The following is a 22,735-nucleotide window of genomic DNA, read 5'->3' as shown; positions in this document are numbered from 1 at the left end:
CCAAATAATCTTGTGAAATGAATTTTCCTGTTTTTTTTTTTAACAAAATTCCAAAATCCTCAGGGCTCTCTACATGTGTGCTTCTGGAAAATTATTATCAATATTCATATGGCAATTCAGCTTATTGAATAAATATAAACCGATTTGCTCAATGGACTGAATTTCTGTCTAGCAACACCCTGCTTTCAGATATCAAAATATAGAATAAAATGATTTCAATCTGCAGATGTTCCTTAATGTCTGGGGCCAGTTTCACTAAGACAGACTGATCTCACAAGTAAAACTTCAGATAGATGTCTACATTAAACTGTTTTCACAAAACTTTAATTCTTTGCTATCTTAAGTTTTTGTTGTTGTTGTTGTTGTTCTGCTCGTCAGCCTGTGTCACTGACTGTTAGGATGCAAACATGGCAAACATAACTTTATTGCCTTGAACTAAGAAAATGTTTATTTCTTTTTTTAAACTAATATGTGTAAAATACCTCTTATCCAACACTACAGATTGGTCTGAACTCTTTGCGAAACAAGCCCCTTGTATAGATTAGTTGTAAATGCCTCTGTCACCTATACGTATAAAAGCTCATATACTTACCTTCATTCTATTGGTCTGACCCATGCTGAGTACTCCTTTTTTGTGCCATAATGCAAAGCAGTTTAAAGAATTATTGGTTTTAATCCCTGTCATGTGGTTGGTGGTCTGGGAGCCTGCTAGCAGCAGCATAACCTAAAGCAACCATAAACTCCTGCATATAACCCCCTCTTTTTTTAATCAATACATCAAATCCTACTGTGTCAAAAAATGTATCTTGTGCAAACTAAAGAGGACTATAACTATATAGAGGGGATTACTGGAAATTGTCATATTACAAAGTACAATTCATCAGAATATCCTTGGTATGTTTTACTTTTTGAACACGTGTACAATGACATTGAACACAGTTCAAAGTTTTCTGAGGCTTACTGCTGTACTGACCCCGTTGTAAAGCAGTTTTCAGTCAGCTGTTCCTACAATGACATGGGTGACTAGGACAGCAAAGTATAAGTTATTAAGTTGGTAAAGGATGAGGTTGTAAATCAGTCCTGTGCATTTTAATCTGATAAACACAGGGGTTACTTGCCATGCAGAGAAAAACATACAATTTATCTGTTTAAAAGTGTGATTTTAGTGTCTACATGGGTATACTGCAAACTGCACAAGCAGTTTAGAGTCTGCAGCTCACCTGTCCTACATGTGTCTGTACCAAAGGAGGGAACTGGAGCATCTGGATAAAATCCAAACCAGGATGTTGCTTTGAGCCAGCAGTGCCAGCTAATTATCCTTTGTGCCACTACCATGCCTGCTTATTAGTGACAATTACAATTCACTCACCGGAACGCTAAACTACTGGAGTCTTTTTGATGACAGTGCAACTTAATATTTTACAAATTTAAGTGAGCTTTAATTCACAGTTTAATTTTCCAGTCATGCAAATATCCATAATTGGTTTCTTATCTGCTCCATGTATCCCACATCTTGCAGCTGTTTGGTGTTGATGTTCATGAAAACACACGTGATTGCATAGAAAAATCTTTATATACTTACATTGATTCTGTGAAAATATTCAAAGGGCCCTGAAAAGATGTTAGTGGGTGTTAGCACTTCTTATTGGAGTCTTCTCCAATATAGCAAACGATCACATGACAAGGAGTGACCCAATTTTGAAAAAGACCCTTTCATCTAGCAACAGAGCAGAAGCGTCTTTATCATTGTTATTGATTGTAGGCTTCAGGCTCCAGCCACTAAAACATGCAGCTCTGATTAGCACCAAAATTTAAGCTTGGCTAAATAATACACCTATTAATAATTAACCTCATTCAGAATTGCTTGTGAGAGAAATTCAGAAACAAAATCAATGAGAGAGGAATTAGCTAGCAGCAGCATCTGTACATTGAATACAAGCATGGAACAATAAATTAGCCACATTTTGAAAGACTGTCATTGTGTTCCTGCTAACACACAAAGGGCTGCAACAACAAAGGGCGTGTAATTTTAAGGCATTCTTAAGCAGTTGACACCTACAGGGCCTCCGTAAACACAGAAGCTTTAAAATCAATGATTGCTTTCCACCCTAAAGGCTTTATTTCATTGTTTGCACAGCAGGTAACCTGTCAGACAAACTAAAGCACCTCTGGAATGAAACAAATTTAAAGCTTAAAATGAGCATGTATTTATACCAAGAGAAGGCACAATACAGGAAATGTAATGCTCTGAAGCACAGATGTCAACCCAGCCAGGGCTGCATTTTAATGGCTGTCAACCAGATGAAGATCAATGGCATTCATGATCACAGCATGAAACATTTTTACAGGTTACATTTTGCACATATTTAAACTAACTGCCGATCTGTATGCGTCTGTTTATTTTGAGAAACTGGAAGAAAACTAATCTGTCAATAGGTTAGTGTGTAAGAAGTTCCAGACAACAGTCAACAGTGTGTGTGTGTGTGTGTGTGTGTGTGTGTGTGTGTGTGTGTGTGTGTGTGTGTGTGTGTGTGTGTGTGTGTGTGTGTGTGTGTGTGTGTGTGTGTGTGCGTATGTGTGTGACTGGTCAGGAGGATGGGTGGGGTGAAGAACTATGGTAATCTGCTGGATTCACACAGGCCTTTCCCCACCCTGCCCGGGGTTACGCCACTAATCACCAGGTCTAGGGGACTGACTCTGGAAGATAGTCAGGGACACATTTGTCCCCATGTGCTGCTGTCCCTTTACATGCCAAAAGAAACCTCATAAAACAGGATTATTACAAGCCAGTATGGTTGTAAATAGTTTTCAACAGTAGCTGAAATACAAGAGAACTACAAACTACTTGAATCACCTCAGTTGTGTATATTTGTGTGAGAGTTCATTTGAGAAACTGTGCAAATGTTTTGAATTTATCATATATAGATCAATAAAGAGGATAAGTAGTTCACAATCTTTAAGTATATGTATTTAGATTACTTTCATTACAAAGCATCCCAAAACTTATTTGACAGAAATTGAGGTAGCACTGCAGTACAGTCCACAAAGGCCTGCTTTAACAGTTTCAGTGGGCTAGAATTAGCTCTACCGTGTCAGCAAAACACACCAGGCACAGGCACTTTTGCCAAGAAGTAACTACATGTGTGTGTTTGAGAGCGAGGCTATGGGCTTACAGAGAAAGGGGAAGAAGAATAGTTTCTTCTGACAAGGGTTTCAAAATCCAAATATGACACCTTGCAGTCTTGGTTCTGGAAATGCACAGAAAAACACAGTTGTAAACCAACAGTGGTGGAGTGTAACTAAATGTATTTCATGTAGCCTACTGGTTACTTAGGGTACAAATTTAAGGTATGTGTATTTTATTTAAGTATTTCCATTTTAATCAACTTTATAATCCACTCCACTGAATCTCAGATACAAATATAGTACTTTTTTACTGTGGTACATTCATCCGACAGCATTTGTTACTTTTATGATTAGTTTCCTACGACTAGTCCCCTACTTTTCAAGGTAAATACATTCATTTTAAAACCACTTGGAATCATTGGAAACATGCCTTGTTTTTCTGGGCTTGTTTACCTTTCGGAGATGTCGTTCCCAGAACAGAAAACATGATAATCCTTTTGAATATGATGCATTACTGTAGAATAAACTAACCAGCAGTAAATAAAGTAGGCTAGTTCAAACAGGCACAACTTTAAATAGCAACACCACTAAAATACACAGTTAATCCAAAAGCATCATGTCAGAGGGAATTTACTGTAGGCTACTTTCACTTGTGATACTTTTTGCTGAGGATAATGAAATACTTCTGCTGATGATAGTTACATTCCTCACATAGTTTTTGAATGCAGGACTGTAACATTTAGTGAAGTATTTTTGGTATTTTCACAGTGGGTTATTAGTACTTGTATTTAAGTGAAGGACATAAATACTTCTTCCATCACTGTAAACCAAATCATGGAACACTTCTTAAGCACAACGATATCGTCTAAAACACAAGAAAGCATGCTACACTTTAAAGTTCACTGCGCTTGGAAAGTGAAAAACTGACATGCCAGCAAGTCAGGGCCAATCCAACTGTCAGCCCTGTAGGCAGCGGCTGTAATCCCTCCCCGGACCGGTGAGAGCACAGGGAGCCCGGGCTGCTAAATGCTCCTGCCTCAGAGGGACGATGGTGGAGGGCTGGTAAACATGGCGGCGGCACTCTCCGAGGATGGGAGGTACGGATTAAATTGTGGCCAACAGAGCGCCGACAGAGTCACCGTGTTGCACGTCAAATTGACCGAGACAGCGCTGAGAGCGATAGAGAGCTACCAAAAATGTGTGGTGAGTGAAATGGCCTTTTATTCGAGTTAAAATTAGCCGGGACTCTTCGGGCTGACTCGGCTCGACTCAGCTAGGAAGCCCAACTGCCACGCACAGCTAAAGCTACAAAGTTAGCTAAGCTGTTGACAGAGCGACTTTCTGCTTGTTTTTTTTTTGGCGATATTAGTCTTGTTTCATTAAATTAATCAACTGAAGATGATAAATGAGGTCTTTGTTTTATAGTCTGGCCAGGTTTTACGAACTGACACATGTTAATTAACACAGAAAACCTGTTGGTTAAGTTAGACTCTGTGATTAGCAAAGCGAGCTAATGTGCTCCCCCAGTGCTGTGCTGGCCAACCAAGTACAGGTTTTTTTTTCTTGCCAAACTCACGTTACTTACCAAATTAGGAAAGTGGTAATTTCATATCGACGGAGACACTCCTGCTGAGGTGTTTAACACTAAAGATTACAGTACTAACATGTACCTTCATTCGACGAGGTTGCATTTACGGCCGGAACATTGTGGTAAAATGTAGATAAATTGGTGTAACTTCTTACTAGTTGTTGACAAGTCAGTTTGGTTCGTTTTAATCAGCTGACAAAGCGAACATCACAACCTGGCAGCGGTAGGAAGCTCCTCGCCAGGTTGACTCCTGTATAGCTATTTAACTTGATTATAAACTTCGGCAGTCAAACCGAATTCCACACCAGCTGAAGGATGACCAAATACCAAAGGTTTACACGGGGTAAAGATTTGATTTGGGCTTGTTTGAGCCAAAATTGCGGAATTTTTTTTTTTTTATTATTTTTTTGAAGGGGTGGGGAGGGGGGGGTGTATTCCCTTTCACATCAGGCTGCATTAGAAGTGTAGGCCGGCAGTTACAAATGTATGATATCTGATGGCAAAAACGTCTTTTTATTTATTTATTTATTTTTATAAAATAAGATCATAGCTCCTGCAGTCCGTTTCATTTTGTGCCACTTACAACGTGTTCATGTACTTTATACAAATTGTTTCAGCAGATGTACTATATTTCATGCCAGAGTTTGACACCACCAGAGACTGAGGACCTTTTGAAACCTGAGTTTGCTCTAGGCCACTGCATACCTGTGCAGATTAAATATAACTTGTTAATCTTGAACTTTGCAAATGCTGTAATCTTGTTGAGGTGAACTAATCTGGAGAAACCTCTGCAGTCTTGAGTTGCGGAGGCCTGAAGCCAAGTTACCTGACCTTAACTCTGCCAACAACAACCGCAGTTACATAACAGTGACAGGGCCCAGGTCTCCACTCAGGGCTGATGCACTGTGCCTTAACATGTGGCTATAGTGTTCAGAGGTCTCTGGGACTGCTTTTTTTTTATGGCCCATCATGTGTCTGTATGTATGGCGCACACACTACCTACACCTCTGTATATGAAACTTTGGCTCAGTGTCAGCCCGATGACATTGCCTTTACCATACCATTTGAAATGTTGATATGGAGCATCATTTTAAATGAATAGACTCCGTTTCTGACAATTGGCAGACGGTATTATCACTAAGTTGAAGGAATTCTTTTGTGACGGGCCGTGCTACAACCTTATTGGATGTGCTAATGTCGGTCTGTTCACTGCACTGAACGGCAGCCTGCCATCTCTTGCTGACTGAGCAGCCAAAACTGCCTGCTTTTTGTTTCTCTTTTCCTCTCCGTAATGTGTGTTGTAGCTGAACTAGTCATTGAACTATGAAAGCTGGCTATCTTTGTCTTTCTGTGGTGATGTGAAATGTGATCAGAACTGTGTGAGCGAGTGGGGGAGGGAGTCTGAGACTTGGAGTATCCCTAACAACCATGACACATTTCTTTTACTCTAATTAAAAGTCAACATTTCATCTTTAATTTATCTCTTTAATGTATGAGTTCGCAAACATGATTTACATCCAGCAATGCAGAGAGGCTGTCGATAATAAAATGTCAATTCCACCATAACCAGATTATGCAACATTTTACAAGTCGAGCCAACTGGTTCTTCTGTGTGCTTAAGCTGTGTGAAGAAGCTGCGTGTCCTGTGTGTTCCTATCCTAACTTACCGTATACCGCTCCAGAGCGGCCACTGCATATTTGTGGCTGTCAGCTCCATCTCAAGTTGCCACAGATGCAAACCTATATAAAACAAAAATACTTCAGAAATATCTTATTCAAAATATCTGCTGTATTTGAGTGCTGTCCAAGTTCCACTGCTTCCGTCAAAGCAAATTATTTAACCTAGCACTTTAAAAAAAAAAAAACAACAACAACCAAAGGAACAGGTAAAGTTGACTCATATTTTCTGTGTAGATTCAGAAATGAGCCAAATGTTGTCTGCCAGTGGACCATCATCAAGAGTGTGTGGCTGCCAATCACATGGTTGCTGCAGCACGTGCCAGAAGATATCTTAAGGTTTGAGGCTGGTGGGCAGAAGAAATAAGAAATCGGACAGCTCATTGAGCTGTAGCGAATTGAAATTAGCATCTTACAATATTTTCTGATATTTTACTGACCAAACAAATACTTAATTGATAAAATAATCAGAGAAATTATGAATAATGAAAAGAATTGTGAGCTGTAGCCTCGCATTAAAATGAGAAAGATTATTTGTTTGTTTGTTTGTCTGCAGTGCTGGCCCCTCAGTTTTTGACTTTTGCATCATGAATTCAGATTACAGCCTAGATATTTTCCCTCACACAGGCACATAAGGCATGTGCATGTCAGACATCAGCTAGCTGTCAGCTGTAGTCCTACCACCATGTTTACATTCAGCTTCTAACAGAATATGTAAATCAAGTGTTTAAAATGTCAGAATTGTCTGTGTTGGTTTTGAGGTCTGCTTGTGTAATCAGACCTCAGGGCCCTGCAGTTTCTGCAATCAGATATTTAGAGTCCAGAAGTGTCCGTCACAAAGTGTAATGTGTTCTGCAGCTTCTCGATCAATATTTTCTTAATGCCTTTTTGTAGCTGGCCTGTGTTACCTGCCCATCTGGTGTTCCTCTCCCAATAATCTTTATATAGTTGTTACGTGGCTAAACTGTGTTGTTTCCCTTCATTTTCAGAATGTACCTTCTTTTCGGCCAGCGATACAATTCAAGGGACTCCAAGGGGTAAGTACTTCAAATAAATGAGCATTCCCGTCTAGTGAAGTCCTCGTGTGGAATAAATAAAACACCATTTCTATTTCAGGTTGTTTGTGACCAGCTTAATTTGACATTAGTTAGTAACACTTTGTTTCTGTTGGCATGTATTGAGTTGAATTCATTATTTGAGACGCCAACAAAAATGTTTTAAAATCAATAAACCCACTGACTCGCTGTGGTGTGGTCAGGTTAATGAGCTACTCGGGTACTGCCCAGTTCACACTTATCGACGGAGACAATATTTGTCCATTAGAGCATGATTACAAGTGCATCAGTTAGTTTGACTTTTCACGGTATACAAATTTAATAAGAAACCCACACGTATTTCACAACATACAACTGTAGGATCTTTTTAGTTTATTTGTCAAATGGTGTTCATTCAGAAACAGAAGTTGTTTATCATACTTTAAAGAAAAGTATTTTCCACAATACCTACTTAATTGTATGCATAACTCACATTTTCCCACATTAGAACATTAGTCCTTCCACTATACGGTATAAGCCCATTATTACGTAACCTGTATTTTATTTTTAGAAGTCTGTAATACTCCGGTGAACTGCACCTAGTCCATTGTACACATGAGTTGCATACACTTTGCTGCTTAGCTCTCATGTTGCTAACATCACACTTTATTGTTTGGATGTGAATAAACTTCACGTTATAAACTGTCAGCGTGGAGTGCTGCTCGGCTCTTGTGAATTGTTGTCCCTCTGGTGCTCTTCAGTTTGGGAATCAAAGAGTTTGCATTGAAAACTTGAAGAAATCTAAGGCACTCAAGAGGGTGATTAATTAAAAAGCCTTTAATCAGTCATGACTATTCAATCACAGCATCCAACATACTTCCATATTCAGAAAACCAACAGGTCGCAATACCATTCTTAGAGCAGACAGTTTCCATCCACCGTGGATGATGGGCAACATACCTTTCAGACAATTCCAGAGACTTAAACGTATCTGTGACTCAGAGGAAGACTTTGAAATAAATGCTCAAGACATAAACAAAAGGTTTGAGAATAGAGAATATAAATCTAAACTATATCAACAGCTTATAATAAAGCAAAAATGTCTCGGCAGAGAACAGTTACTGGACCACAAACAAAAGCAACACAGTGCAAGTGTACCTTGGAATACAATACAGCAGTGAAGCAAACAGATCATCACAAGAAACTGGGAGATATTGAGAAGTGAAAGTTTCTTCAGAGAAGCACTTCCAGATACAATCTGCTTCAGAAGAGCCCCAACCCTGAATGACAAACTTGTTAAAGGTCATTTTGAACCTCGACAACAGAAAACTTGGTTGACCACAAGTGTGGAAATTGGAAACATTGCTGTAATATGACCAATACCAACTGCTTTACTGACATAACATCAGGCCTAAAGTATACTATAAAGTCATTTATAAACTGCAATACATCTTATGTTGTTTACAGACTTGCGTGTCCATCTGGCTGTTTCCACATCGGAAGAACAAAACGTAAACTGAAAGCCAGACTGGCTGAACATAAACATGCTATTAGAACTGGCAACCCACGATACCCAACAGCTTTACATTACAAAGAGGCTGACCACGGGAACTGTAATTCATTGAGGATATCTAGTATCGAGTGTATAGAAAAGTCAGTGAGGGGCGGTGAGAGGTTAAAAAGGCTCTTACAAAGAGAATCATTTTGGATCTACACATTAAAAGCCACGCAAAACCCTGGTTTGAATGGAGAACTTGATTTGTCTCCATTTTTGTAACTGTGCCTTTGTGTATTGTTTTTTGATTTTTGGGTTGTTTTTTTCCTCTCTTTGGGAAAACTGGGGCAGTTTAAATGTTACTTGCCACTTAATGTTTAAATGTATGTTAAAAGTATTACGAGATTTTCAGATTTTGATTAATATCTGCATTTGGTTTCTACTCCGGGCATTATGTTTCCTATTATGTGTCTTACCTGCTTCCATGTACTGGGTGACAGTTCATTGGTCCATACTGGTCATGTGACCACTGACCAACACATATAACGACTATGATTTACTATGATTGAATAGCCATGACTGATTAAAGGTTTTTTAATTAATCACCTTCTTGAGTGCCTCAGATTTCTTCAAGTTTTCAACTCGAACTTCATGTTATACTTCATTTCTGTTTATATTATTTTACAGCGCATTAAAATTCCCAAGACTGACAACTCCTCAGACACCTTCCACAATTTTGATTTCTACCTGTCTAATGTGGGCAAGGACAACCCTCAGGGAAGCTTTGAGTGCATCAATCAGTATGTGTCGAGGTAATGGGAATCACCGGTCAGCTGAATCAACTGTTACTGTCTTACTACACTTTGTCTCTGCCTCACATTTCTCACTCATACTCCCTCTTTGTCTGCAGCTCAGGGGCCTCACACCTGGCATTGTTGGCAACAGTGCAGGACAAGGTCACAGTGTGTGCCACTAATGACTCCTACCAGGTGACCAGGGATCGTATGACCCAGGCCGTGGAGGACACACGTGAACGTGGGACCAAAGTCATCAAGCCTGGGGGCCAGTACAGAGGTAAGGCCCTCATCACCACCCTGTTTATCTGCAGCTGCCACAGTCAGATGGCAGGTTGGATCCCCACTCTGCCATGGCTTTACATCCTATCAACACCTCTCCCCTCTTTTCAAAGTCTCTCGCCTCTTTTGAGAGACTGAATAGGTGAAAGCTGACAACCTAACTCTATTCAAAGCCATTATTGTTACTGACTAAGCCATATAACCGTCTCGGTTTTTTCCAGATTAGGAGTCTGAACGATGGGGGCAGAAGCTGGCAGATGAAGCCTTTTCTGTTTTATTGACACATAGCTTGCCAAAATGATAAAGAAAGGGCAAAGTGTCACAAAACAGTTCTGCTTGTTTTTAACACCTACCTTTCCTTTGCAACAAATTAAGACTTAATTTTCATGTTTTCCCTTAACACCCGATGAACATAAATACGTGCAGACTAATTTAATGACCACTGTGACACCCACGGCCTAGATTTGAGTCACAGAACCTGAACATAAAAAAAAAAAATCTTTATTCATCTAATTTACCATTTCACTCACTCTAGTCTAACTCCTATGTGTTATCCAACTTAGCTTAAGTAGGGCAAGGCATGTTCAGCAAAGTAAACTGCTCTAGTATTGTTTTAGTCACAAAACAAATACAGACTCAAGACAAAAACAAACTTATCACCAACAGTTGGTACAGACCAGTCCAGCAGAGACAATTTGTTACCTCGGGGGAGTATTCATTGCAAAGGTTAAATGACGATGTCACCGTGCTCTTTTAGCTCTAATGTGCTCTTTTGGTGTCGGATCCAGATAATGTAGTAGGGGGGGAGATTTTTTTACAACCAGAATCGGATGTATAACTTGTATAACCAAAGAAATTAGTAACAAATGGTTAATTATTTATAGACCTTTTTGCAAAGCGATGAGCTAAGCCATCCCTGTGCAGTTCTGGGGCTATGTTGAAATATGTTTTTAGGACAACCTTTTAGTTGCATCTATTTTTCACTGTGGTCATTTGTTTTTAATGCCAAAAGAGCAGAATACACAGCAGAGCTGTTATCTTTAACCTGTTGATGTTATCAGACAGTGTTGCAAATATATAAATACAAATTTTATAACCACATCTGACTGCTGGTTAATATAGTATTTATGGGCCCACAATTGGGTCGTTTCTTACTCGTTTAGTTGTCTGACAACATAAACAGAGAAATGTGTAAATGAGAAAAACTATATTGTGAATTTGGCTGCTTTAAAACACAATATTGGTGACTACAGAAATGCGGAGGACATCGAATGGAGGTGTAAACGGGCTGGCACTCAGCAGTGTAACCAGCTGTCGGTGAAGGCTGCAGTCACAGACCGCATGGAAAACAACTTTCTGTTGTCTTGAGCTTTTTCTTGTATAAACTGGGGAATCTTACATTTAAAGCATCAGTATAACCGATGATACACAGCTGTTGCCATGACCCTGTACTTAGAAAGATTTTGTCAGACAATGTACTGACCAAGATAAAATGATTTAGTCTACTAAGCTGTTTTCTTGCTCCATACCAGATGTTAGCTGCAATGCATGTTTGATGCTTGCCAACTGAATAAAAGGGGGCAAAGAAGAAGAGATTTAGTCTTTATCATGTTGTTCAGGTGTTGTTCACTGTGGGTAAGGTTTCCAAGAAAGCCACCTGGAAATGCTAATGTGGAGGCAAATCTTTTTCACAGAAAACCAGTGTTTCAAAATTCCGATGGCTTAATGTAGATGTTGTCTAAGCAGGTTAAAACCTCCTCAGGCCTGTTTTTGGGGGCTCTGGGGATAGATTTGCATACAGTGGCCCAGATAGAAACTGGGAAACGAAAGGAGCCACAGAGAAAAGGGGTGGGTTGGGAGCTTGTAGCAGCTGGTTTGGAGTAAGCACCATATTTACTAATGTAGAAGGGGCTTCTTGTTCTCGCAGGCTGTTAATAGCAGTCTGTAACTTGTACTTTTATTCTTATCTTTGTCTGTAGACTATATCTTTTAATGATGGTCAAATCCATGTCATTACGAAGGCAGTGGCATTTGGTGTAGATTACTATACTCCTAGTCTGTACAGAATGATTGTGTCTTGAAAAGTTAAAGTCAAAAGCTTTTCACTTGCCACACTCGGTCAGACCCGTTAGACAATGCAAAGTGTGACCTTGCATTGTTCTAGTTGGCTTTTTGACTTGGAGTGGGTGAGCGAGTTTTTCCTTTCTCTTCCTTTCTCGAACCTTAGTCTCTTGAAGAGCTTTAGAATTTCATAATGGCCATGAACAGGTATAGAGGAAAGTGCCTGGCAACCTGGTGGAGCGCATGGCTCAACAATACAGAACAATGTCTCGTGTTTTAATCACCTCAACACTTTCATATCAGTTTTCAAACTACTTTTGAATAACAAGGAAACCTCAGTCCAGTGTATAATGTAGTTTACTGGTGGCCTCTTTTCTTGTGAATGATTCTTCAATTGTATTTGACCATAGCATTAGATTATTCTGACTGCTTTGCTTCAAAACTGAAAAAGTGAAGGTCATTGTCATGATAAAAGCAGCTAAAACAGCCTGAAATTTGTATTTGGAGATATGAGGAACCACACCTAATTGTGGTATCTTTATCTTTTAGTTCCCAAGGTCCATTAGAAACTGGGTTTGATTTGAGTATGTCACTTCCTGAGGTGATCCAACCTTCTCTTTGTTTTTCATTGAAGCTCAATCGCTTTACTGTTACAACGGCTAAAACGGCTGTCTGTGGTCATCTGAATATGAGGTTGATGTCATGGAGTTGATGGGTGCCATCTGGCTTCACGCATCCTTTTAGCTCCAGTTGTTAGTGTCATGTAGGTACAATAAGTGAGTTGAGGATGTAAGCAGGAGAGTTCCTGTGATTATCCGTCAACTGAATGATGACGAACCCGTCGAGGAAAAAGTGTAACGTTGTCTTGACCGTCTTGTTTCTAGGAAAGAAAGTGCACATTCGTAAGCCTGCACCATCAAACCCAGAAGTGGTCCCAGAGCGCAAACGCTCCACACCCATCAACCCAGCCAACACTATTCGTAAGTGCCTTTCCAATAACCCCGTATCCCAGCGGCCGTTCCGGGACCGCATCATCCACCTGCTGGCGCTGAGGTCTTACAAGAAGCTGGAAGTGCTTGCCCGTTTGCAGCGTGACGGCATCAACCAGAAGGACAGAAACTCACTGGGGACCACCCTGCAACAGGTGCTGCTCCTCTTTCTTTTGTGGCTTTTTGTTTCTTTACCATAATGTGATTTTTGAATATTGACAGGGCAAATTCAAGTAGAAGTGACCCAGGTCTCTTCCTTTGTGATACCAAAAAAGTTGAACAGTAATAACTTTAGATTTCGCTAAAGCTGATATTTAGCTGATATGACATAAGAACCAAAATGGTCTTCAAGTATGGCTTTTGACCACAGATTAATAATGGTTCACTTATTCAACAAGCGATTGAGGCATGCAATCTTATGAAATCCAGTTCACCGCATAAAGGCTTCATTCATAAGAAACGAGTCACTTAATTGTTGAATATTATTTGCATGCACAGATGTTTGACCAGCACAGGAAATATTAAAGTTTCTGTACTAGATGAGTAGTTCTCATGCTGTCACAGTTCAACTTTGAATGTGTGTGTGTGTGTGTGTGTGTGTGTGTGTGTGTGTGTGTGTGTGTGTCTGTCTCTCTCTCTCTCTCTGTCTCTCTCTGTCTCTGTCTCTCTGTCTCTGTCTCTCTGTCTCTGTCTCTCGATGCAAAACAGGTGGCAAACCTGAATCCCAAAGACAACGCATACTCATTGAAGGAGTTCATATACCGTGATGTTCAGCGAGACTGGCCTGGCTACTCTGAGGATGAGAAGTCTCAGGTTGACCGGATCGTGGCTCGGTACAGAAATGGCTTATTCCACTTTTCATCATTTTTGCATTTATTTGGTATCGACAGTTGAGATAAAGAAAGGAAATGCAGGGCCACGACACAGAATAAGATCCTCCGGCTGAAATCGAACCGTGGGTATTGCGGCCATTTGGCACGTCTGCCACAACCAGACTAACCACCAGCGTCCCAATTATGCTTTTTAATTACACTCTGAGCTTAAAGGCATACTTACTTGGACTGATAAACAATTTGCATTTTATTGTTATGTAACTACACTTACTTTGTCTTTGTCCACAAAACCTCCTTAAAATCTATGAGAATATTTTTAGTGTGAATGTGCTGCTGTACATTTGGGCAGCGAATGAAAACAAAAAAAACACTTTGGTGCATATTGTAACTGACGTGATTTATCCTACACAGGGAACACTTAATGATTAGGTTAAAGGAATAGTTCAGGTTGTTCACCAACAGCTCATGTAGCAATAACTAAGTAGGTTTTATTTTTACATGTCCTCTCCCTCCTCTGCACCATGAAATAGTATTGTAAACATAATTGACACAACCATATAGTTTGAAGGTATTTCAGAGTGGTAAATCTTTACAAATGTTTTGACTGCATTTCCTTCTGGATAAAACATTTGCTGGAAGGAAAGTTAAGTTGGCAAAGAAGGTAATTGTGCTAATAAATGTATATCTTCAGCAGGTCCCACTGGGCCAGTTGCTGACCTCTAATGTGCCCATTCATGTCTGCGCCACTGTTCCACACTTACATCACTCTTTTCTTTCTTTAATAGCAAATTAGGGCTTCCTACTGAGACAATCACATCAAGCAGTTCTCCTGGAGACGGTGTCCCCACATCCCCCCAGGTAGCTGGACAAATGCACACACACACACACACACACACACACACACACACACACACACACACACACACACACACAGTGATATGCAATTTTTGGCTATACTCTCTTGTTTTCTCACAGAAACGCCAGCCAGACTTTGACTTCATCGATCCTTTGGCACCCAAGAAAGCCCGAATCTCCCACCTCAGCAATCGAGGGCCAGCCGCATCTTCATCCTCCTCCTCCTCCTCCACCCCCTTTTCTGACCGCCGTGAGGACGAGTGCAGCCCCACCTCTAAACGCTCGTCCCTACCCTCCAATGTCACCTCAGGCCCTCCCACCCATCTGCCCATCTCATCCCATCCTCCTGCACCCTCTCACCAGCAGCCCAGCCCAGCCTCCAACACCAACTCTCCCAGCACCCCGGAGGGCTGCGGCACCCAGGACCTGCCCATGGACCAGAGTTCCTCCTGCCGAGACCCTTCACCCAGCCCCTTTTCAACCGATAGGACCCCGCAGGACCGCTATCGGCACCCTGCTCCTGTCCCCAGACCAGCTCCCTCCCCCAGCCCTCCTCCTTGCACCTCACTCACTGTTATCTCCACCGTCGTCACCAGCCCGCCCCTATCCAGTAGTACCAATAAGAAGGTTAAAAAGAAATCCAAGAAGCACAAAGATAAGGATCGAGAGAGGGAGAAAGGGAAACGAACGGAGAGAGGCAGCATTAGTCCTCCCAGTGTAGCAGAGCAGGCTGAGGGGAGTCAACGAGTCAAAAAGAGGCTCAGCGCCGAGGAGCAGAACAAAGTTCTCAACAAAAATTCTCACAAAGATCAAGGTGTGTTTCTGTCTTGATTATTTTAACCTTGTGTAGTTAGTTAATTATTAAACTCAATTAAAACTCTGTTCATCAGTTCGTCTCTGATAAACATACTTTTGGCCACTTTGCCATTAAACAGCAGAAAAGAAGACGTGGACGACTAGCGGTTGAAAAGTCGAACACTTGAATATTTTGTGAGCAGGACAAATGAGAAGAAGCTCAGTTTACATTGAAAATATAAATTGTCAGATCTTCCTTTTTCACAGAAGAATCTTTAAACTGCTTCTCATGTACACAGCGTATTTAACTCAACAATTATGTAATGCAGCACAGTTGGGGGAAAAAATGGCAGTGTGAGTGTGTATCGGACGTATTAATTTGAGCAGAACTGAGCCATCTTGTGACTGACATACCTCATCTATCAAAGGTTCCAGCCAGACTTTCAGACTTTGGATTGTTGCTCACAGAGGTTCAGTTTATCTCAACACTTCCAGCCACGCAGTCTGATCTTTCATTGCTCTGATGATCTGGGTTTTGCCTGAACATGTTTAGGAATTGTTCTGAGCTCATCTTTACTCTTTAGTTCTGGTTGATCTTATTCTGTAAATGTTAGCTTTTGTAGAGACACTCTGCTTCCTCATAGTCTGCGATACTATGACTTTTTTTCTTTTTTCTTTTTTACAGTCGCTTTTGATGGATTTGACTACATCTGTGCTGTCTTCACTGTTATTAACTGGCAGCAGTATATTTAACTACACTGTGAAGGATACCAGAAATTTATTAGAAGAAGGAAACTGCATATCTATGATGATACACTTTTTTGTGTGTTTTATATAATGACGGTTGACCGATCAGCTTGCAATTCTTGATAACATGTGTTATGGATTACCAATGCAGTATTTACATTCTTATGCTTTTCTCTTTCTCCTCAGACTCCTCAAGCAAAGAGAAGCCAGTTCAATCTACTGAAATCTCATCCAAAATTGAAATGCCTGACTTCGTAGTGTGAGTAACCTTGAAATGCCGTTAAGGGCCCGTGTTCCTGCAGTGGGTCCGTTTTACCTTTCAGGAAGTTGAGAAAAAGCACACGAGAACAAGAGAGGGCAGGAGAATTGGTGCATTGTAGTATTCTTCTTATATTACTGTGCTAAGACGGGTTTCTAACTTCCACGTCATTGGTAATAACTTCAGGGACTATGTTATCCACAGAAACAGAAAAGCTCCACAGATGGTAAACATGAAGCCACTTACAAAGGAACTATCAGTTAAATGCCTTCTCTGTGTTTCCAGGAAGTACACGCCGTTGTTGTCCAATGACCAGCGACAAGGCTACAAGAATGACTTCAACGCAGAGTACGATGAGTACCGTCAGCTGCACGCCCGCGTGGAGAGCATCACCCGCCGCTTCACCCAGCTCGATGCTCGGTGTCGGAAGCGGGCGCCTGGCACCAAAGAGTACCAGGTCATATTTGTTTTTCGGTTTTCCTTCTCTGTTTTCAGTATCTACACCGTTAAATGTCCGTTTCTTCTCAAAACCCACTTAATGAATGATCCCAGTCCAAAAAAATGGATAGCTTTGTCACCTTATTCTATTATTAACATGAACTCTCAGATGACCGAGCTAAGAGTCATTTTCATAGCTGCAGATGATGACAACTATGAAAGGACAGAAACACAAGCCGATGACAGAGATGGTATTATTTAGCCTCTGTCTGTCTGTCTGTGTGTGTGTGTGTGTGTGTGTGTGTGTGTGTGTGCGTGCGTTCTGATCGTTTTCTTCATTTCTAGTATGAAGATGACATTAGTACATACAGACATTACACTCTGTGACAGCTGGCTCCTGCAGAATGTAGACTCGAATGACCTGCCTCTTAATACACTGCTGTCAAATTGAATTGCCACACAGAAGGCGGGAATTAAGGAAGTGCTTGTTTATAATCAACAAAAATTAATAATGTTGTCAACATTTCACATCTGTTGCTCTGTTCAGTGAGATCAGCAGACAACAAACTTGCTTGTGCGGTTCTGTGCTTCTGTTCAGGGTGCTGCAGCGTTAAAGTGACTCATCACTTTCTGTCGATACAAAGTTCAAGAACATGTTATTTGTAATATTTATAAATGATAACCATTTGCAACAAGTGACAATTATTATTTTTACAGAAGGTGCAAGAAGAAGTCTTGAAAGAGTACAAAAAGATGAAACAAGTGAGTAAATACAAGCTGTCATTGTTTTATATTTATCGACATCTACCATGTGTATCTATCATTGTGAGGACCCTCAATGACATAATGTATCCCATAAAATCTCAACCATCACAACTTAATGCGAAACACCAACCCCAAACTAAACCTAATTCTAATGTGAACCCTTAAACCAGTTCATAACCCTCAAACAGTGCTGTGAAGGTGTGTCAGAAAGTGAGGACTGACCAAAATGTCCTCACTAAGCACGACTGTCCTCACTCCCAAGGGCTGAATCTCAAATTGATCCTCACAAAAATAGACAGAGTACACGCACACATGCATACAGATGAGAGAGGGATGGGGGAGGAATATTCTGCACCACTTTACAAAAGACACATTTTGTTAACTGACGTGAAAAGAAGTAAATAACAGACATTGAAAATGTGTCTAATTCAGATGTATAAAGTGTTACGTTTTATTTGATCAACTTGAACTACACAGATGTTGCATGTGCAAAAGTTTGGGCTACTTGTAAAATTGCAGAACGTAACATAATAATTAGGACTTAATACGCAGGTCGTTGACAGTTGTCAACTGATGGCAAATCAGAGCCTGATACCGATCACCAACACTGGACTCTTTGAAGCTGCTAAGGAATCAAAAGTGAATCACATTGATGCCTTGATTGATAACGTCCAACATAAAACTTCACATCTGTGCAGAAACGCAGAGTACATTCTCCCATATTTCTAGGAAAGTGTAGTTGCTACCTGTTTTACTGCGTAGCATAAACATGGAGAGCCACCAGAAGGAAACTGCCTCCCACCTCATTACAGAAGTCAGAAGTATGCAAAGCAACATCTGGAGAAGCAGAAGTCATTTTGGAAAGAAGGGCTATGAGACAGATGAAGTTAAACTTGAGCTCCACGGGCACAATCACTAAAGGTTTGTGTGGAGAAAGTAAGGAGCAGCTTTTAAAGAGAAAAAAACATCTCGGCATATTTTCAGCTTGGAGCTGGAAATGTTCTCCTCTGGTGTTGTGAAGCAGCCAGTGGCACAAGAGAAGAAACGGTTCCACTAAATATCAGCAGACATGTGAATGTAGTCAGACAAAAGGAAACTGACGGAGAAACAACTCATACCTCAATTACTGTTTATTTTGTTCTATTTTTGAAGTCCATGAAATTAAAGTGGCCGTGCATCAACAGGCTTCTGTTCCTATGTTTGCTGCAGGAGTTTGATTTACTACTTTTTATCTCCAAAATTCTCCAAAATCGGTCATTTGTTCAGAGCTGGTCGAACTTGAGGTACGGCAGGAGTTGTTTGTCGGACTGACATTTCATATGTGTGTGTTTTTACAGCACAGCCCCAACTACCACGAGGAGAAGCTGCGCTGCGAGTACCTGCACAACAAGCTGGCCCACATCAAGCGGCTAATAGCTGATTTCGACCAGCGCAGAGCCCAGGCCTGGTGCTGAGAGCACAGCTCGGGGCTTCTTCACTAATCAGTATTGAGAATGGATTGTCAAACCAGGAGGGGATGTCCAACTGGCTCTTATTTATTATCGCCCCTTCAGTTCCTGCCTCCACAACAGCCTCACCCCAATCCTTTTCTTTTCTCCTTCTCCCCATCATCCTCCTTCATTCCTTCCTTCTTTTTTTCATCTTTGATTCCACAGGCTTCCTTGTGACCTGCAATCTTGAAAATATCACTTAGACTTTTCCTTCATCCTTTTGCTTCCTCTGTATTTTTATTTCTTAATTAGCTCCTGTGGAATTTGATACCACTGGATCAGTGGAAGGGGCCGTCTGCATGTGTGAAGAGGTTTGCGGAAAAAAAAAAAAAAAAAAAAAAACCTTCAACACTTCTAACCTTTTGAAGGATTTTCTGTTCAGACGAAAAAAAGTATTTTTGAGCATCGGAGAAAATATTAACATGTATTTAAGTAAAAAAAAAAAAGAAGAAAAAGAGGAAGATCTATTTATTTTAAGACTCGTAGTGCAAAATGAGTCAGCAGATGATATATTGTTTAATTTTTCTTGAAAACAATGCAAAAAAAAAATACCGTGGGCCTTATGTGTTTTGACTGTGTGAAGCCATTTTGCACGCAAGATCCATATGTCATCTCATCTGGCGGATATGTTTCCTGCCTCATTTCCTCTCTCTTCACACCCGACCGTTCTGGTTAACCTCGCTTTAGCAAAATGCTGCTGATGAGGCTGAAGAGGAAGAAAATGAGACGGGAAGGTGACGTCACCTGAGCTGATTGAGAAGCAACAGTATGTGTGCATGGGTTGTAATGTACTGACCACATTGGGTGGTGAGGTTGGGGTAACTAAAGTAGTATGATCCCCCACATACAGCAGGGGGCAGTATTTCCTGCACCAAACAATGTTTAGTGTTCATGGTGCATTATGGGTGCCTTAAGGTGTTTACATTCGGAAACGTCGAGTTGGGCCGACCCTCAGTGTCCACAGGCTATACAAAGGAACTACAACTGCCTGGAAACAGGTGTGTGTGTTTATGTGAGTGTGAGTGTGTGCGCGTGTCTGTGTGTGTGCGTGTGCATGTGTCTGTGATGTCAAAGAGGTGCAGAAAGGCACGGACGTCAAGCATGGAAGGAGTTACAAATTGTGTGTATGGTTGTGCATTATGTGGAGTGACAGGTGAAAGAAAGTTAGAAATGTGGAGAAAAAGTGAGGAATATGAAAAACAAAACAAAACAAAAAAAAGCTGCTATAGTGTTTGACCAGCCAGAGAACTCGGGATCAGCCTGGCTGGAGTAACAGTACCTGATCCGAACTGAAGAGATATAGAAGATCCTTATTTTTCCAGAAGGGTTCCTCTTTCGACCCCGGGAAGGACTGAACCCACCTCTTGAGTTTTATCCAGCGGCAAACAGTCTGTGTTTCTGTTTTTAAAGAGAAGCAAAAACCGTTCCATCCACCAGACGATTCATCTGTAGCATGGTGTCGCATGTATTTTAGTTTCACAGAGCAGTGAAAGTTATTTTTTTTCTTTCTTTTTTTTTTGTTTTTTTGTTTGTTTCTCCACCATTGACGCTGATTTAGATTCACGGATGGATGAACGGCTTCTACAAATTTCATTTCAACAAGGGAAAAATTGTTTACAAACTTGTGTTAGAATGTTTGCCAAAAATTAAATGCCTTTCTGGTACTGCTTCATGGAGTAAAATTTCTGATTGGGGCTTCAGTTGAGGAGACAAGAATACCTGGAATATGTCTCATTCACAAGTTTAGGGATGTGAGGAGGAACGTTGTGTTGTTGACTCCACTTCTGCAGAGGTCAGCCCCTTCTCAGGAGTCAGGTCTAAAATATTTTGTGGACAAGAAAGAGTCTGTGTCCTGTATTGGAAACAAAAATCCCCAAAATAGATATTGAAGTAAATATTGTTCAGTTCTACTTTTATTTTATTTTGATTGTGGCATTCTCACAAACTGTCGGTCTCTGCAGTAGACTGACTCTTTTGGTTGTCTGTCAGCACCAGTTGAGAATTATTACAAACTCGACCTAACTGACTTGTTGTCTCTCAAGTTGTTTTGGACAGAAAATCAGCACTTGTCTCTTGGAGGTGTCACAGCAGCAGATAAATGTCCACACAGCTGTGGAATACAGGGTTAGGGTTTTGGTTTATTTTTCCTGTTTTACTCTGCAATGGTCATCTCCCAGAATTTAGCATTTTAAAAAAAGGGCAACTCCAACAAACTGATGTTGGAGATTAGGGGTTTCACATAAAGCCTCCAAGGAGTAGTCTGTCACCTGTGTCCTCCTCTCAGCCTTCCAAAGATTTCTGTCTTTATCAGAGAGACGTACTTGAGTTAGGTCAGAACAACATGGATTAGCATTATGTGACTTGATCTCAACGTGGTGGGAGGAAGGAGGGAAGGGGTTTAACTGGGAGTCTTAATGAGGATGTGAGAAATGCCCCAGCAGTGTTTAGATACAAGAAACTACAGGAAATCAAGTGAACTTTGAGTGAAATCTAATCCTACCCACCTAAAGATGTATAAGACATTTCAATAAAAATAAACATAGTTTTACCTGGAAAATGTCTGGCTGTCATCTCTTATCTCTCGTACTCTGTCTCTTCAGGCTCTTTCAAAATATATATTTGAATATAAAGTATAATGTAATTAAAGGTGATTAAGTTTCATGTTTTAAGAATCACTTTTCTACTTGACGACTGCATAGCAGATGTTATCTAAGCTTTCCCATAAAACAAAGCATTGAATTAATGTTTGGAGTAACCCTGGAAGTAATGCTGTCTAAACTTAATGAGTAGGTCCAGAAAGGGAATTGGATTGAGTTGAACTAATCTTTCGATGGTGATGAATTATGTTATTGCCTTATTTGGAGCCTTTCTGCCTACATGTTGACAAAGACGATGTGTAGCCTGGAGTAATGATGCACTATTGACATACTGGATTATGATTTCTAATAACTGTTAAACATTGTGTACACAAAAACGAAGCTAACCCTGTCTTCAGTCTGAGGGAGATTTATCCAACACTGGAAGTGAGGGTCCTTGATGTTTAACATTCAGACTGTTGCACAGATCATTAGTGGTTCATAGACATGTATTTACATTTTGAAATGCTATTACATTTTCAGTCAACACAGGTTTGTCTCCATCCTTCACCTGTGGTCACCATAGTGCAGAATATTACTCCTGTCCGATATGAACTTACATTGTTGGTAGGTTTTGTTACTAGAAGCATAATCGAAATGAATACAATCGGACTTGTATGAGCCACATCTAAAGATAAAAATAGAGCTACCTTTTCTGATATAGCTTCCCCTGTCTGACAGAAAGATTCCCGTGATCCGCAGAGTCTCTATGCCTGGAAGCCCTCCCTGCACCAGACAAGGAAAACATAACCAAACACCTGTGTGCATAAAGTGCCTCCAGGTTCCATGTAGTTTGTCTCCGTGGTGACATTGGTTCAAATGGGTTTCAGACTTTTAAAGCATGACTCTTTATTATGATCGTCTGTTTGTG

The 22,735-nt window shown here is 40.6% G+C and overlaps 1 protein-coding gene across 1 annotated transcript; it reads left to right on the top strand.

Annotated features, from left to right (window-relative positions):
• Nucleotides 1-4,154: 4,154 nt before the first annotated feature.
• ell2 (elongation factor for RNA polymerase II 2) lies at nucleotides 4,155-21,785 on the top strand. The gene is made up of 12 exons (XM_069166469.1): nucleotides 4,155-4,329; nucleotides 7,381-7,428; nucleotides 9,608-9,732; nucleotides 9,831-9,994; nucleotides 12,942-13,201; nucleotides 13,755-13,879; nucleotides 14,665-14,737; nucleotides 14,855-15,548; nucleotides 16,463-16,535; nucleotides 16,821-16,992; nucleotides 17,691-17,735; nucleotides 19,076-21,785. Exons 1-12 carry the CDS (start codon nucleotides 4,195-4,197, stop codon nucleotides 19,190-19,192), a joined length of 2,031 nt encoding a protein of 676 aa, XP_069022570.1. The 5' UTR covers nucleotides 4,155-4,194; the 3' UTR covers nucleotides 19,193-21,785.
• Nucleotides 21,786-22,735: the final 950 nt, after the last annotated feature.

The sequence above is a fragment of the Embiotoca jacksoni genome, unplaced genomic scaffold, assembly GCF_022577435.1.
Source record: "Embiotoca jacksoni isolate LCO1_2020_lvr unplaced genomic scaffold, fEmbJac1.0.p SCAF_1, whole genome shotgun sequence".
Lineage (NCBI taxonomy): Eukaryota > Metazoa > Chordata > Actinopteri > Embiotocidae > Embiotoca > Embiotoca jacksoni.
This window is presented reverse-complemented; position numbering and strand designations above follow the sequence as displayed.